General features: G+C 48.6%; 2 protein-coding genes across 7 annotated transcripts in view; one reads left to right on the top strand and one right to left on the bottom strand.

Moving 5' to 3' along the window:
- DGCR2 (DiGeorge syndrome critical region gene 2) overlaps positions 1-17,328 on the bottom strand; it is an 83,085-nt gene that overhangs the window by 55,540 nt on the left and 10,217 nt on the right. For 2 of the 6 annotated variants that reach the window (XM_045535208.1, XM_045535209.1), the window contains exon 1: positions 7,262-7,848. The exons of the other annotated variants lie outside the window; for them this stretch is intronic. In XM_045535208.1, the coding sequence (XP_045391164.1) occupies positions 7,262-7,424 (163 nt within the window). In that variant the 5' untranslated portion in view covers positions 7,425-7,848. Of the gene's footprint in view, positions 1-7,261; positions 7,849-17,328 lie in introns of those variants that run through there. 6 annotated transcript variants of the gene reach the window in all.
- On the top strand, positions 1,961-4,232 carry LOC123626159 (patched domain-containing protein 3-like). The gene is given in 6 exon segments (XM_045535048.1): positions 1,961-2,359; positions 2,361-2,433; positions 2,436-2,713; positions 2,715-3,175; positions 3,177-3,505; positions 3,508-4,232. Coding segments are annotated over 6 exon segments (2,148 nt in total). The 3' UTR covers positions 4,116-4,232.

Here is a 17,328-nt window from a genome sequence, read left to right as displayed (position 1 = left end):
AATTTTCAGTTAAAACCTTCACATAAAGAAAATTCACTGGCAAATTCCACCAAATATTTGAGGAAGAAAGAAGTAATACCAATTCTATACAAATTCTACCAGAAATTCACATATTTAAAAAACGACTATAAATAAGAGCATGAAACAATTAAAAAACCAGACTTCCTGCCAAGACCGGGGCGGCAGCCGGGGGGCGTGGGGCACCGCCACATGCAACTTCCTGGCAGAGGAACCCCAAATATGAGGCCGGGGCGGGCAGGACCCCTCTGCTGCCGCTCCCCGACTTCCCGGTCTGAGGAACCCGGAATGGGAACCCGCGGGGCCCTGGGCGTCCCCGATGCCGCTTCCCGTCTTCGTGGCCCCGTTACCCCGCATATGAGGCGGGGGACAGGCGAGACCCCTCTGCCGCGGCTCCCCGACTTCGTGGCCGGGGATACCCCGAATTGGAGCCTGGGGGTGCCGCGGCGCCCCTGGCCTGCGCCCCATCTTGGCGGGTCGGTGCACGTGGTGGACCCGGCGGGGGGGTTTCCGGTTCTGCCGCCGCTCAACTCCCAGCTGCAGCCCCGCATCGGGGCGGGGCTGAGGTCACGGGGTGGAGGGGGGAGGGTGCGGGGCTGAGGTCACGGGCGGGGGAAGGGTGCGGGGCTGAGGTCACGGGGCGGGGCGCTGAGCACGCGGCCTGGATCCCCTTCCCTGCGTTACCCGCGCCCCCGCGCCCCCCCCCCCCCCCCCCCGTGGCAGGCGGGTCGGGACGCAGGAAGGGGACACTCTGGCGTTCCGGTGTCAGGAGGAGACTCTAGCACCCAAGTTTCCTCACGTTTCTCTCTGCTCGCGGGTACTGAGCCTGCCAGGGTCCCACGAGGGCTGTTCCCGGGCCTAGAAAGTCTCCTGTGCCGGTTCGCGGGTCCATCCCGTTTTCTTCTTCAAGGCTCAGCGTTTGCAGCGTCGACATAATTTTATAGTTAAATTCTCCCGGCAGAGCAGCCTGAGTTGGTGTCCGCGTGGTCGCGTGTTAATTTTTCGGCTCCTTCAGCCCTGCGCGGCAGGTGGTTTGCGTGCTTGGCGCGGTGGGTGAACAATCACTTGGCGGAGGGGGCCTCGCTGGGCCCGTCTGGCACCAGCCACCACCCACACTTGAGGACCTGAGGCGCTTTGTGGGGATTCTCCCCTCCCCAAGCACAACAAAGCGCACCTGCCTTTGGGGAACCGGGGACAGCACTCAGCCCCCAGCCTCCTGCGTTCACGGTCGTCGTTCACGGGTGGGGCCCAGCGCGGACTCCGAGGCTGTGCAGGTGCCTGTGCCCATAAGTGGGCAGTGGCTGGGAGCTGACTTGACAGCCTGCGGGGGCCAAGAGGCAGAAAGTCTGGTCTACGTTTGAACTTCTTGCTTGGTGTCTGTAAGGTTTTAAGACCAGAGTGGCCGGCACCAGAGAAAGACGAGCAGAGTTGAAAGGGGAGAATGTATGTCCATGCCATGTGTGATGCCAGAGAATGAAAATAATAACCAAGGCAAGTGCATCAGGTTCACAAAAGCCTTACCTCAAACTGCTACTGGGTGAACCCAGGAAAGGTAAAGGCTGCCACTCAGGTCACACATGACTGGCACCATTTGTGTGTGTGCCTGGGACCTGGCCAAATTCTCTCAATAAATTTTGAGTCCTGTAGGCCAGGTTCGCAATTGATGGCCTCCAAGAAGTGGTTCTGCTATTTCCTGAACTCCTGAGAGGTCAGACGCGCCACAACTTTCAGGCTAACTAACCTGTCAGGCGACAGGTCAAACCATGACAGGTAAAACCACGCGCTCCCCAACGATGCCTCGGGCCTCGGCGAGCAGCCCCGGCTCAAACAGACTTCCTTGGATCTCCAGGAAACCATGGGGTGCGTGGCGATGGCAGCTCCGGCCAGCAGTGACTTTTCCTCCCACTGGCCCCAGTGAGAGGCTCGCCTGTGCTTCCCGGAAATGAGCCTCAGTCGCTCCCAGGCGGCGCTGGAGGCCAAGCGGTCGCCGAAGAGCCGGCAGGAGGTGGCGGTGGGGCCGGACCCCGAGCCCGAGTCGGAGGCGCTGGACGCGGCAAGCCCCGCGTCCCGGGAGCCTGCGGCGTTGGCTCAGGGACAGGAATGGCCAGAGAGCTCACCTTCGGGGCAGGCCTCGGAGCAGGCCTCGGAGCAACGACCGTCGATCGAGCTGGAGAACCAGCCGACGCTGCAGGATGAGCCGTCGCGGGAGTCAGGGAAGAGAGACCTGTCCCTGGGGGAGCCGGAAATCCAGACGCCCCACACCTTCGGGCAGCTGGGCTGGGTGGCGGGTGAGCACCCCTGGCTCTTCCTGCTGGTGCCTGTGCTGCTGACGCTCGGCAGCGGTGGCGCTCGGCAGCGGCCTGCTCTACCTGCCAGGGGATGAAAAGGAAGACCTCGAGGAGCAGTACACCCCGATCAGGGCCCCGCCAAGGCCGAGTGGTGGTTTGTGCAGGCTCACTTCACCACCAATGACTCCTACTGCTTCTCCGCCACCAGGAGGAGCGCCGAGGCCAGTTTCGCCTCCATCCTGGTGGTCGGCACGGCCGACTGGCTGCTGGAGGAAGCCACCTTTACAGAAGTGAGTAAACTGGATGACACAGTGCAGTCTCTGTCTGTGGGACAGGTTAATGGCACCCAGATCCCGTACACACAGGTGTGCATCAAGTACAAGGACCTCTGCGTGCCCCCCCAACCTGCTCCTGTACACTTGGCAGAAGAACAGGAGGCTCGACCTGAGAAACGTCACCTTCCCCATCTTCCACCACGAAGGCCACCCCATCTACCTGACAGGCTTCTTCAGAGGAAACACCCTGGGGAAGAGCCTGAACCAATTCAACAACATTAAGAACCGTCTGAACTTGAAGAAAATCAAGGTGGTCCGCTTTACATCACTTTCTAGACAACTGGAATTTGTGGCAACTTCTAAGACAGTGATCCCTTTGTTTCACTTGGCATACATTCCAATCACACTGTTTTCAATCACATCATGCTACAGGTTGGACTGTGTACGAAACAAAATATGGGTTGCAGTCTTTGGAGTGATTTCTGCTTTCTTGGCAGTGGTGAGTGGCTTTGGCCTGCTGTTGCACATCGGGGTGCCATTTGTGATCACAGTTGCAAATTCGCCATTTCTTATTCTAGGTGTTGGAGTCGATGACGTTTATCATGATTTCTACCTGGCAGAAGACCAGCCTCGTGGAAAGCATACGACGGCGGATGTCCAATGTCTATTCAAAGGTGGCAGTGTCCATTACAATCACCTCCATCACCAACATCCTGGCCTTCTATACAGGGGTTATGAGCTCTTTCAGGTCCGTACAATACTTTTGCATCTATACAGGAACAACCCTGTTCTTTTGTTATATTTATAACATCACTTGTTTTGGAGGATTTATGGCCCTGGATGGTAAAAGAGTAGTAGTCTGCCTACGCCAGTTGAAAAAGCCAGAGACTCCTGACCAAAAAGATTCCTTATTGAAAAAGTTCTGTTTCCCATTGGTTCTACTGTAGATGAACAGGGAACTGATGTCCATCCAATGAATATATTCTTTAGAGACTATTTTGGTCCTTTTCTCACAAATACTCGGTCCAAGTTTTTTGTAGTGATGATATACATTTTGTACCTTGTCAGTAGTATATACGGGTGTTTCCGAGTGCAGGAAGGTTTAGACCTTCGAAATCTGGCAAGTGACGATTCCTACATTACACCATATTTTAATATAGAGGAAGAGTATTTTTCAGACTATGGTCCCAGGGTTATGGTTGTCATTACTAAAAGTATTGACTACTGGGATGAAGAAGTTAGGCAAAAACTGGAAAAATGTATAAAAGATTTTGAAAAAAATGACTATGTAGATGCAAATCTTACGGAGTTTTGGTTACAAGCGTATGTGCAATATATGAAACGTAGCGGACAAGATCCTAATGATAAGAATGCTTTTATGAATGGTATTTCTGGTTTTGAAAACTATTTTCCAGCTTTTATTCATGATATTAATATTTCATCATCAAATGAAATCATTTCTTCCCAGGGCTTCATTCAGACTGTGCATGTTTCTTCCTCAATCAGTAAGAAGACAATGTTATTCCAATTATGAAGCATAGCCGAAAAGTGTGAAATTCCCCTACTAGTGTATAACCCGGCATTCATATATTTTGATCAGTTTGCCGCAGTATTAGAAAATACTGTTCGAAATGTCATGGTTGCATCAGCAGTTATGCTCATTGTTGCCTTATTGTTAATTCCTCATCCAGTGTGTTCCCTGTGGGTAACTCTTGCTATTGCTTCTGTGATTGTGGGAGTAACAGCTTTCATGGCATTCTGGAATGTCAATCTTGATTCCATATCCATGATTAATCTCGTCATTTGTATAGGGTTTTCTTTTGATTTTTCTGCACACACTTCCTATGCATTTGTTTCCAGTTCTCAGCATGTAAATGGAAAATCAATTGAGGCATTATATGAGCTGGGCTACCCTATGTTACAAAGCGCAGTTTCAACAATAATAGGGTGTTTTCAACAATAATAATGTGTGTTTTATCTGCAGCTAAAACATACATTTTCAGGGCATTTTTTAAGATTATGTTTCTTGTTATGCTATTTGGGGCTGCTCATGGCCTAATTTTTATTCCAGTATTCTTAACACTTTTTTGAAAGTTTGTTTGACTATCCACTAACAAATCAAAGATCAATTATAGAATTCCTGATTGCCCCAATCCACTCTGATAAAAAAAAAAAATGCACTATTAAGAATAGTCAACAAACTTAAAACAAAGACATGTTTCCTTGACTTGGAAATCTCATTTTAAAATGTTATTTAAAATATCCTGAGAAAAATTAGTCTTATATTAAAATATCTTTACAAAAAAAAAATTTAAAAAAACAGGAATAAATCTAACAAAAGATGTGAAATCCTATACACTGAAAATTTTAAATATTGTTCAGAGAAATTTTTAAAAGACCTAAACCTTTGGGGAGGATATACAGTGTTCATGGATCAGTAGATTCAAAACTGTTAAGATACCAATTTTACCCAAATTGATCTACAGATTCGATGTAACCCCAGTAAATATTTAAGCAGGACTTTTCACAGAAATTGACAAACTAACCCTAAAATTCATATGGAAATGCAAAGGACTTAGAATACCCGAAACAATTTTTTTTTTTTTTCCATGAGACAAGAGTCTCGCTCTGTTGCCCTGGCTAGAATGCCGTGCCGTCAGCCTACCTCACAGCAACCTCAAACTCCTGGGCTTAAGCGATCCTACTGCCTCAGCCTCCCGAGTAGCTAGGACTACAGGCATGCGCCACCATGCCCGGCTCATTTTTTCTATATATATATATTTTTTTAGCTGTCCAAATCATTTCTTTCTATTTTTAGTAGAGATGGGGTCTCACTCTTGCTCAGGCTGGTCTTGAACTCCTGACCTCGAGTGATCCTCCCGCCTCAGCCTCCCAGAGTGCTAGGATTACAGGCGTGAGCCACCGCACCCGGCCCCGAAACAATTTTGAAAAGAAAGAATAACACTGGAAGACTTACATTAGTTGACTTCAGCACTCACAATAAAGGGACAGTAATTAGACAGTGTGGCATAAGCATCAAACAGGCATCAAGACCAATGGAGGCCGGACACTGTGGCTCACGCCTGTTAATCCTAGCACTCTGGAAGGCTGAGACAGGAGGATCACTTGAGGTCAGGAGTTCGAGAGTAGCCTGAGCAAGAGTGAGACCCCGTCTCTATAAAAAACAGAAAAATTAGCCAGGCATGATGGCGCACCCCTGTAGTCCCAGCTACTCTGCGGGCTGAGACAGGAGGATCACTTGTGGCCAGGAGCTTGAGGCTGCAGTGAGCTTTGATGACACCACTGCACTCTAGATGGGGTGACAGAGCAAGATTCTGTCTCAAAAAAAAAAAAAAAAAAAAAAAAAAAAACAAACCCAATGGAACCCATTACTGCAAATGAAGTATCTCAGGAATGGAAAAACAAACACCACATGTTCTCACTAATAAGTGGGAGTTCAACAATGGGCACACATGGGCACAAAGAGATATAAAGAGAGATATAAAGGACATTAAAAACCAAAAAGGGGGATGGTGGGAAGGAGGTGAGGGGTAAAAACTTACCTATCAGGTATAATGAACACTATTCTGGTGATGGGCACACTAAAACCCCTGACTTGAGCATTATACAATGTTTCTATGTAACAAAGACATTTATACCCCATTAAAATTTTGAAATTTAAAAAATACATTAATTAAAAATAAATTAATTTAGGCCGGGCGCAGTAGCTCACGCCTGTAATCCTAGCACTCTGAGAGGCCAAGGTGGGGGGATCACTTGAGGTCAGGAGTTCCAGACCACCCTGAGCAAGAGCAAGACCCTGTCTCTACTAAAAATAGAAAAAAAAAATTAGCCAATCAACTAAAAATAGAAACAAAAAATTAGCCAGGCGTGGTGGTGCAGGCCTGTAGTCCCAGCTACTCGGGAGGCTGAGGCAGGAGGATCGCTTGAGCCCAGGAGTTTGAGGTTGCAGTGAGCTAGGCTGACGCCGCAGCACTCTAGCCCAGGCAACAGAGTGAAACTCTGTCTCAAAAAAAGAAGAAGAAGAGGGAGAAAAGCTATCAGCAGATGTTTGTCTTGCTACATCCTGAACACATCTGGGCTCTCCACTGCTGGGCCTTAGTCCATGGCATCCCTGCTCCCCAGGTTCCAAGACACCCCATCTTCCAGGAACCCTTCCCCAAACTCCCCTGTCGGGGCCTGACTTCGCAGCCCAGCCCTGCTTTACCAAGCAGCTCTCCTCTGATCCTGTCTTCCATTTCCAGCAGCATCAGCACACTTTTTCTTCGAGAGCCCAATGGTGAGTGTTCCCATCTGTGCAGGCCACCACTGTCTCTGTCACACCTACTCAGCCCTGCTGCTGCAGACCCAATGCAGCCACAGATAATATATGAATACATGGGAACGACTGTGTCCCAAGAAAGCTTTATGTCAAAGCAAAAAAAAAAAAAGTGCCCAGCTGCAGGTGAGGTTCGCCAAACCCTGTTCTGGAGTATACGTACAGGGACATAATAATCTTTATCCCCGCCCCACACCACCCACCAACACCCAGCACAGGGAGGCCCATGCTGAATGCCTGGTGAGCAGCACTGCTCAAACATCTTCCCATTTCTGCCAGTAGACAACAAAGTGCCAACAACAGTTCTCCAACAGGGAAGCTTCTCTCCCTTCCTGATCCACCTGTAGTAGAGGGGCTGTTCTGGAAACAGCTGAAGATGGAGGTCGCTGGGTAACACCTTAGCCTACTTTGTGCCAGGCAATTCTCCAGATGACAGGGCTGTGGCTTGACAGAGCTTGCGTCGCACACAGGGCGGACGGTGACTCTGATGGACTGAACTGGCATCGCCTGAGCAGTGTATCAACATTTCCTTCCTTTCTTTCTCAATATCCTCCCCAATTCCTCTGTAAGCAAGCAGCACGATTTCTGCCACACCTCTTCTCCCCACTGCGAGCCTTGCAAGGCCCTGTCCCAGGCCTTCCTGTGATGACTGTCTCTCTGTGGTAACACGGGAGAAGCAGGCCAGCTCTCCCCAGCCAACGGACGCTGCTGCTTTAGGAAATGACCCGTGCCCTCATCACACCCACGCAAGGCCACAGGCCCAAAACAAGAAGGCCTAACACACCAGCAGTCCTTGCACTTCTTTGTCCCCAGACTCCTTACACACTTAAAACTACTGGAGACCCCACAGAGCTATCGCTTATGCGGTTTTATCTATCAATGTTTACTGTATCAGAAATTAAAACTCTCAACTTTTTAGACACAAGAATCCCAAGTACATGCTCAGAAGTTAAACAGCAAATTATCACAGGACCCAGCAATTCCACTCACAGGTGTGTACCCCAGAGAACTGAAAGCAGGGACTCAAACAGATACCTGCACACGAATGTTCACAGCAGCAGTCTTCACAACAGCCAAGAAGCAGAAACAACCCGAATGGCTGTAAGAGGTGAATGGACAAACAAAATGAGGCATATCTACGCAAAAGAGTATTATTCAGCTGTAAAAGGGAACAGGTGTGCGCTACGCCCCGGGCAACCAAGTCCTGGTGTGCTGCATTCCTGCAAAAGTGCATGTGAGCAGCCATAAAAAGAAGAAAATCCCGACACATTCTGCAGCATGAACGAACCTTCTTTCGGTTATGCTCACTGAAAGAAGCCAGACACAAAGCGGCAGATACTTTAGGATGCCACTTATGTGAGGTCCCTAGAGAAGTCAAAGTCATCAAGGCAGAAAAGTAGAATGGTGGTTGTCAGGGGCTTGGGGTCAGGGGAATGGGGAGTTATTATCTAATGGGTACAGAATTTCTGTTTGGGACGGTGAAAAAGTTCTGGAAATGGGCAGTAGTAATGGTTACACATCCTGAATGTGCTTAATGCCACTTTACGCTTGTAAGAGAATGAGAGAAAGGGACAAATGACACCTTGACATTATGATGAAAATGTTTTGACCTCGTGGCACCCCTGAAAGGGTCAGCCCCCCCACCCCCACCCCGAGACCCTTGGGCACACTTGGAGAGCTACTGCTTTAGACCAGGCAATGTTTGGGAATTGGAGGATTCATGCCCTGCAGAAATTCAGATTCTTTCTCTAAATTCAATTTCTTCTTTGTCAGCAAGCCTTGGCCTACTTTTAAATTATGTAAACTGAGCTGTCTCAAATTACTGCGTGAAATTTGGTATACTGCCTAAATTGTTTGGAATTGATTTCTGTTCAACATTTGCCCATAAAGAATAAGAGGAGAATAGAGTGTGAGCAGAAGCATGTGCCCACAGTCACATCGTTAAGGAAATCAAAACATTTTCAGCAAAGTACAGATCACACAGCCAATACTCATAAAAAAATAAAATAAAGAAGGAAAGAAATGCAGGAGAAAATTCTAGCCTACCTCCTCCCCCAGCCCACAGTCCACTAGCACGGGTCTCCACCACCGTGGTCTGAGACCCCTTAGCAGCAGCCCTCTGCACCAGCAGTGGTCACCCACTGGGTGCCCCCAGGACAGGAGGTCCCAGTGTCTCTGGCTGAGCAGTGCAGCCTCCATCGCTCAGACATTCCGCCTGGAAAGAGCTAGCAGCTGCTTCCAAGGCAGGCTTTTCTGCGGGTCTCATTCCGCCCACTACACATGGCGCTACTGGGAATGGGAGATTTGTCCAGCACCACATTTCAGATCTGCTGCACAGGGGAGGGGATCCGAAAGCAAGGGCTGGCTAGGCTGCTGGTCAAGCGACCAAGCGACTCTAGGAGAATGGTTCCTGTAGACACTGGGTTCTACCTAGACCAGCAGTCTCTTTTCTGGACGCCTTCAAGAGAGGACAGAGACCACTGTCGGATAACACAGATATATAAAATACAAAACCCAGGGCATATTGTTAAGTGGCCTACTGAATGGAACGGTCACCTCTGTCCTGAGGTAAGACAGTGAATAACGGGGGCCTGGAATGGGGCCTCAGAGGTGGGCAGCATCTGAACCAGCCCCTGGCACGGGCCTGTCCTGAACAAGTGCTGCCCAGCAGGGATGGGGAATGCGGCTTCCGGAGGAGCACTCTACTCAGCGGGCCCAGAGGGACTTCAGGACCAGATGGCTTCCCAGGATGCACTACGGTCCCAAGAAGGGACGCGGCTGGTGATGGAGGAGCGCCTCATCAGAATGGCAGTCCGCAGCAGCACAGGGAACTGACCTGGGGGCAGAGCCAGGAAGTCCAGAAAAGCACAAACAAGCATTCAAAACAGCGCACAGAGTATTCCAGAATAAACTGTGATCATATTACAAACTCCGGCCTTCTCTACAGAGTGTTCTAAATGCCATCTGCCCCTTTCATGGAGGCAAGGGGGCACCTCCAGCCACCCCTCAAGGGCCCCCAGCCTGCTAGTCCCTGCAGCTCTCCCCTGCAGCCCCTTCCCAGTAGCTGCCGCGTCCCCACAGCACCAGCAGGCCTGCCCGCACCCTCCCTGCCCGACAGCTTCCTGCATGATATAGGGGAATCAGCTTGGAAAGAAGCCCCAGCCCCTGGACCACATGACAAGTACTCAGGCCTGCTGGGCTTCATGCTTCCATCTGTAAAGCATGGAGGGGGTCATCCGTGCCCTGTCCTGCCCTCCCGACTTCCGTAGTGGTCATGAGGCCCAAAGGAGAAAATCACTCCAGCCGCACTCTGTCGCTAAGCTCTCACATATCCTGCCAACGGAATAATCGCAGGAGGCCCTCTGCAGAGGCGAACGCTCTGGGAGGGACCCACATGGGCAAAGGGAGGACAGGAGGCAGAAACTGGCAGGGGCTTTGCACAGCGTGGCCTGCCACTGTGCCTCAGCAGTGAAGCCCAGAAAAGACGGCTGCTCCCAGGAGGCCTGGGCACCCTCCGCGCTGGCAATCGCCAGGTGGCAGCACCACAAACGCCAGCGTCTGCACCTCAAGCTGCAAGGGAGTGCAGACACCAGCTGACCGGTGACTCTCACCCATGAGGGCCCAGAGTTCAAAGGGAGTGAGGCGTGTGCAGATCGTGGAAAATGAAAGGACGGGATGTTTCGTGAGCAAAATGAAGGCAGGCAGGCAGGCCCGAGGCTGTTCTATTCACCGAAACACCCAGCTAGTGCAGCCAGCTTCCTTCCCAGAAGGGCTGACCCACCTGCTCAGTGTCCCACATTGAGCTGGCAGCAGCAGGACAGGCACAGGGCACCAGGCTCTGCTTTTTCACCCGAAGCCAGCAGAGCCACCCTGGCCAGGACAGCCTGCTTTCTGACTCAGAGGGTCAGGGCGAGACTTTCCAGTTCTGATCCATTCTCTTTGTTGAGATGAAAGCCAGAGGACTTAAGAAACGCAGTCTCCGTGGAGCCTGGCCGTAAAGGGCTCAGGGGGACCAAGAGACACTGGTGCCTCATCTTAGGGTTGGCACACAGCCAGTGATATACCAAAACATTTTAAACACGCAAATACTCCCCTCATGGTTTTGAAATATGTCTGCAACTTTTTTTTCTTTTTTGAGACAGGGTCTTGGTCTGTTGCCCAAGCTGGAGTGCAATGGCGTGATCATAGCTCACTACAGCCTCGAACTCCTGGGCTCAAGGGATCCTCCTGCCTCAGCTTCCTGGGTAGCTGGGACTACAGGTGTACACCACCACACTTGGCTAAGTTTCCTATTCTTTGTAGAGAGAGGGTCTCCCTCTTGCTCAGGCTGGTCTCGAACTCCTGACCTGAAGCAATTCTCCCACCTCGACCTCTCAGAGTGCTAGGATTACAGGCATGAGCCACCGTGCCTGGCCGCCTCTTTCACTTTCTATGGTCACATCCTTTTTAGGCCCTTCCCCCGGCTCTTCTAGGGTAACTTGTTTTAAGCAGGACCCTCTTCCCCAAACATCTGCTTAAGGAGAAGCCACAGGGCAGTGCAGCCGCGCCAGTATCTGCAAATAAATGGTGGCTGGTAATGGTCCCTTCATCTCCTGGATGTAGAAAATGTTTGTTATTTATGAGAAGTAAATGCTGATGTTTGGGTCTTGTCTCTTTATTCCGGTGTGGCATTCTCCAAGGTCAGCCTTGTGACCCCAAGACCTGCAGGAGAAAGTGGCTGGCATCCCCCATGCTCAGCAGCTATACTCCCTGTCCAAGGTAACAGCAGAGCTGGCCAACAACCTGTCCCTACTGGTGATGATGGGAGTTCTGTGGTCCACGTAGAGGAGTGAGGGGAGAACATTGCTCAGGATTCCACCACCCCAGGGGCTATTCGGAAAAGTCACCTGTCTGAGGAGTTATTGCCCTTTAGGGAGTCATATCAAAGAAGCTGCGGATGAAATTAGCAGGGTGTGGTAGAGTGCACCAATAGTCGAAAAGAGGAGAGGGAGAGGAGGGGCAGGTTCACCAAGCCTATCTATTCAGTGAATGACACTTTTAAGAAAAGATAGGCTGGGCGCGGTGGCTCACACCTAGCACTCTGGAAGGCCGAGGCGGGTGGATTGTTTGAGTTCAGGAGTTCGAGACCAGCCTGAGTGAGAGCAAGACCCTGTCTCTACTGAAAAAAAATGGAAAGAAATTATATGGACAACTAAAAATATATATAGAAAAAAATTAGCCAGGCATGGTGGCGCATGCCTGTAGTCCCAGCTACTTGGGAGGCTGAGGCAGGAGGATTGCTTGAGCCCAGGAGTTTGAGGTTGCTGTGAGCTAGGCTGACGCCATGGCACTCTAGCCCAGGCAACAGAGTGAGACTCTGTCTCAAAAAAAAAAAAAAAAAGAAAAAAGAAAGAAAAGAAAAGAATTGCAACCTGCAATCAGTTTACATTTTATGGGGGTTTGGAGAGGGGAACCTATATACTCAGGAATAAGACCTGGGCAGGAGGGTGGGGCAGAACTGGAGTGAGAGCTCTCTTTCAACGGATTTAGCATCGACCAGCAGTTTTATCCAACACTCACACCACATTTTGCTCATAGGCACAGGATAGCACGGCCAATTCCTCTCCAGAGGAACAACAGCCGTGGCAAGATGACATTCTTGCATGCTCATTTTGCATGTGCCAGGTAGTGTATCAAGTGCTTGGAATCCATTACTATAAATCCTCAAGACAAACTCATTTGCTCCTTCCAGGAACACAGCTGTGTACCTCCTCAGGGCCAGGCACTGTGCTGGACACGAGTGAGAAGAGCAGGCCACAAAACATAAGGTGTGTGCCTTCACGGAGCTCAGATTCTACTAGGGAAGCAGGAGATCTTTGAAACCTTGGGGCAGGCAAAGAATTCTTAGAGAAAAACTGAAATCATAACCATAAAAGGAAAAACTGATAAACTGGACTTCAAAATTAAAAACTTCTTTGATCAAAAACTAAGTAAAGATACAGAGATCAACAGAATACAGATCCCAAAAATAGATCTATACAGATGTGGTCACTGGATTTTACACAAAAGTGCAAAGACAATTCAATGGAAAAAGGGTAACCTTTTAACAAATGGTGCCAGAGCAATGAGACTCCACATATCAAAAAAGGAACCTCAATCATCAGAGAAATGCAAGTCAAAAACTACAATGAGATAGCACCTCACACCCATTAGGATGGCCAGTGTCCAAAAAAAAAAAAAAAAGGCCGGGCGCGGTGGCTCACGCCTGTAATCCTAGCACTCTGGGAGGCCGAGGCAGGCAGATCGTTTGAGCTCAGGAGTTCGATATCAGCCTGAGCAAGAGCGAGACCCCGTCTCTACTAAACACAGAAAGAAATTATACAGACAGCTAAAAATATATATAGAAAAATTAGCCGGGCATGGTGGCACATGCCTGTAGTCCCAGCTACTCTGGAGGCTGAGGCAGGAGAATTGCCTGAACCCAGGAGTCTGAGGTTGCTGTGAGCAAGGCTGACGCCACGGCACTCTAGCCCGGGCAACAGAGACTCTGTCTCAAAAAAAAAAAAAAAAACAGAAAATAACAAGTTTTGGCAAGGATGTGGAGAAACTGGAACTCTTGTGCACTGTTGGTAGGAATGTAAAATGGTGCAGTCACTGTTGAAAACAGGGTGGAAGTTCCTCAAAAAATTAAAAATAGACTTACCATATGATCAAGCAATTGCATTTCTGGGTATACCCTAAAGAATTGAAAGCAAGGTCTAAAAGAGATATCTGTACACTCATGTTCCTAGCAGCATTATTCACAATAGCCAAGAGGTGGAAGGGAAGCAACTTAACTGCCCACTGATGAGTGAATGGATAAACAAAATGTGGTACATACCTACAATGGAATATAATCCAGCCTTAAAAAGTTTTGGTTTTTTTTTTTTAATTGAGACAGGGTGTCGCTCTGTTGCCCAGGTTAGAGTGCAGTGGCATCATCATAGCTCACTGTAACCTCAAGCTCCTGGGCTCAAGCGATCCTCCCACCCCAGCCTCACAAGGAGCTGGGACTACAGGCTTGAGCCACCACACCTAGCCAAAAAAGTTCTTATACATGCTACAACACGGATAAACCTTGAGGTTGTTATGCCAAGTGAAACAAGCCTGACATAAAAAGACAAGCACTGCATGAGTCCACTTACATAGCATCTAAAGCAATCGAGCTCTCAGAACCAGGAAGTAGAATGGTGGCTGGGGGGCAGGGGAAAAGAGGGGAGTCATTGTTCCATAGGTATTGAGTTTCAGTTCTGCAAACTGAAAATGTTCTAGAGATCTATCTGTTGCACAAGGTACATATGGTTAATACTACTAAACTACACACTTAAAAATAGTTAAGATGGCATATTTTATGTTTTTTATTAAATTTAAATATCTGGAGTGGCAGTGGGGGTCACCTAACACTCAAAAAATATGGAGGGATTTTAAAGCCCTAAGAGTAATATTAAAACTGAACAAACTGCTCCTGCAAGAAAGTAAGACTGGAAATCGGAGGCATCTAAAAGGAGACTGAGCCTCAGGCCCAGCCACGGCAGGTAGCTCTGCCCTGCCCCTCCCTCAGGCAAGCTCAGGGGTCCAAACTCCAGTGCTCACGCCAGTCAACGCAGGGAGCCATGCTCACAAAAGCCGCATCTTATCATTATGGGCTCCTCAAAGAATGTTCACAGAAAACATTTACAGCCTGAATGTTTCATTTCATACAATTATTTTAAAACCTAAATCAAGGCCGGGCGCGGTGGCTCATGCCTGTAATCCTAGCACTCTGGGAGGCCGAGGTGGGAGGATCGCTCGAGGTCAGGAGTTTGAGACCAGCTTTGAGCAAGAGCAAGACCCCGTCTCTACTAAAAAATAGAAAGAAATTAACAGGACAACTAAAAATATATAGAAAAAAAAATTAGCCAGGCATGGTGGCACATGCCTGTAGTCCCAGCTACTCGGGAGGCTGAGGCAGGAGGATAGCTTAAGCCCAGGAGTTTGAGGTTGCTGTGAGCTAGGCTGACGCCACGGCACTCACTCTAGCCCGGGCAACAAAGTGAGACTCTGTCTCAAAAAAAAAAAATAATAATAAAAGACCTAAAAAAAAAAAACCAAACAAACAAAAAAACAAAACCTAAATCAAGAGCAAGGTTCAACACACCAAAAACTATTATCTAAAAAGTGGGATTAGGGTTAACCCATTACACACCGAGTGCTTAGCAGAATGCCTGATGCTCAAAAATGGGGGTGGGGTGGGGTGATGAGGACAATGACAGCAGTGGCTAAGGACAGAGGCTGAGACTACAGGACAGGCAAGGAGGGGAGGTGCTCAGCTCCAGGCAATCTGAGTGCAAGGCTTCCTGTGGGCATTCAATTGGACACAGCAGCGGGGAGAGGGCAGGTGACACTGAGAAGCTGGCATTGTGGCAGCCGTGGCTGAGGCTATGGGAAGAAGATAAGAAAAGCAGGGTGGGGAGGTTCAAGTTAAAAAGGGAGGAGGAGAATGACAGAGGAGTAGAGAGAAAGAATCGCGATAATGAATTATCTCTTAAAGCTGTGCAATGTCAGAGCGAGGTTTCAAATACCAGCTCCACCACTTACAAGCTGTGTGACTCTGGCCAAGGCACTCATTCTCCCAAGTTGTTTCCTCATCTGTAAAATAAGGTTAATTCGAGTACCTGCTTCCTGAAAAAGGCATCACATCTCATTCTGCAATTACAAAGTAGGAACATGCAACAGTGGTCAGCTAGAATTTTACAAGGCTGTTTTTCTGTGTGTGTTCTAATCATTTTTAGGGTTACTCTCTTTTTTTTTCTGTTAAGTAGTATGAGTTTTACATTTAGTTATATGAAATTTTTCCTTCTAAAATATCTTTTTCTGATCTTTTATATTCATGAATATATCTTAAGCAATAATACATTCATATGGTTCAAAATACACAAGGTCTATACAAAAGGAAATAACACTAAGGCAAAATTATTAATAAGCCTCCCAAGCTTCTGGAAACAGATTCATTGCTTTCACTGCCATCACAGTATGGTGAGATCACAGAGAGGGGCCACTAGCTGGCCTGAACTGTTGCTCTGGTCCAAAGTGCTCATAGGTGCGGTGGCTCATGTCTCTAATCCCAGCACTTTGGGAGGCTGAAGTGGGAGGATTGCTTGAGCCCAGGAGTTCAAGACCAGCCTGGGCAACATAGCGAGAAACCATCTCTACAAAAAACTTTTCTAAATTAGCTGGCCTGGTGGTGCATGCCTATAGTAACACCTACTTAGAGGCTGAATCAGGAAGATCATTTGAGCCCAGGAGTTCAAGGTTACAGTTAAGCTCTCCAGCCTGTGTGACAGGGCAAGACTCTATCTCAAAAATAAATAAATAAAAATTTGAAAAATACTGTCAATTGTCAGTGCCCACACAAGATGCTAGTGGATCCAGAACCATAAATGCTAAAGAGCCTTGACCCAGTGAAAAGATGCCTGCGCCTTAGGCAGGAGGCATCAGATGGTGGCTCACTTAGCTCCCCAGCCACAGTTTTTTCATCTTATTTTGGAGTCACGGTACAAAGCATGTAGCTCAAGACGGCAGTCCCAGGTTTCCTGCTCCTGCCTTTACTTCAAAGCTAAGAGATGTCACTAGGCAAGCTAATTGTCCTCCCTGGGCCTCAGGAGCCTAATCTCTAAAAGCACACCTACCACCTGCCTCACTGACCACGCCCCATGGGGGCTGCTGCAGAAAGGCGGTGCACAGCTGCACCCAGACTCCTGGGTTGAGCTTGGCCCCTGCTTCAGACAGCACCCCCAACACCACACCCAAAGACTATCAGAGCACAAGCCCATGCAAATTACCACTGGTGATGGATGGTACAATTGAGAGCCTATTAAACAAACCAACAAGCTCACAGAATGTCAAAACTTGGGCCCAAATGACCCCTGGACACCAAAGTCCTCCATTTTTAATCTCTAAGAAGAAATTAAAACCAAAAAACAGTGATTTGAAAAGATTTTTGACAAAACTAGGTCAACCAGGTCTCAAGACTCTAAGAAATGAAAAATAATTCTTTTTGAATATTCAATTATCATCGCAAAATAATTTTTAAAGAAACTTTTTATTCCTGAATAATTTTAGATTTATAGAAAAGTTCTGGCCAGGTAAGGTGGCTCACACCTGTAAACCCAGCACTCTGGGAGACTGAGGCAGGAGGCTCGCTTGAACTCAGAAGTTCAAGACCAGCCGAAAAAACAGAAAAATTTAGCTAGGTGTGGTGGAGCGAGCCTGTAGTCCCAGCTACTCTGGAGGCTGAGGCAGGAGGATCACTTGAGCCCAAAAGTCTGAGGTCGCAGTGAGCTATGATGACACCACTGCATCTAGCCAGGGCGACAGCGAGACTCGTTCTCAAAAAAAGGAAAAGTTCCCA

The sequence above is a fragment of the Lemur catta genome, chromosome 21 (assembly GCF_020740605.2).
Source record: "Lemur catta isolate mLemCat1 chromosome 21, mLemCat1.pri, whole genome shotgun sequence".
In the NCBI taxonomy this organism is placed as follows: Eukaryota; Metazoa; Chordata; class Mammalia; order Primates; family Lemuridae; genus Lemur; species Lemur catta.
This window is presented reverse-complemented; position numbering and strand designations above follow the sequence as displayed.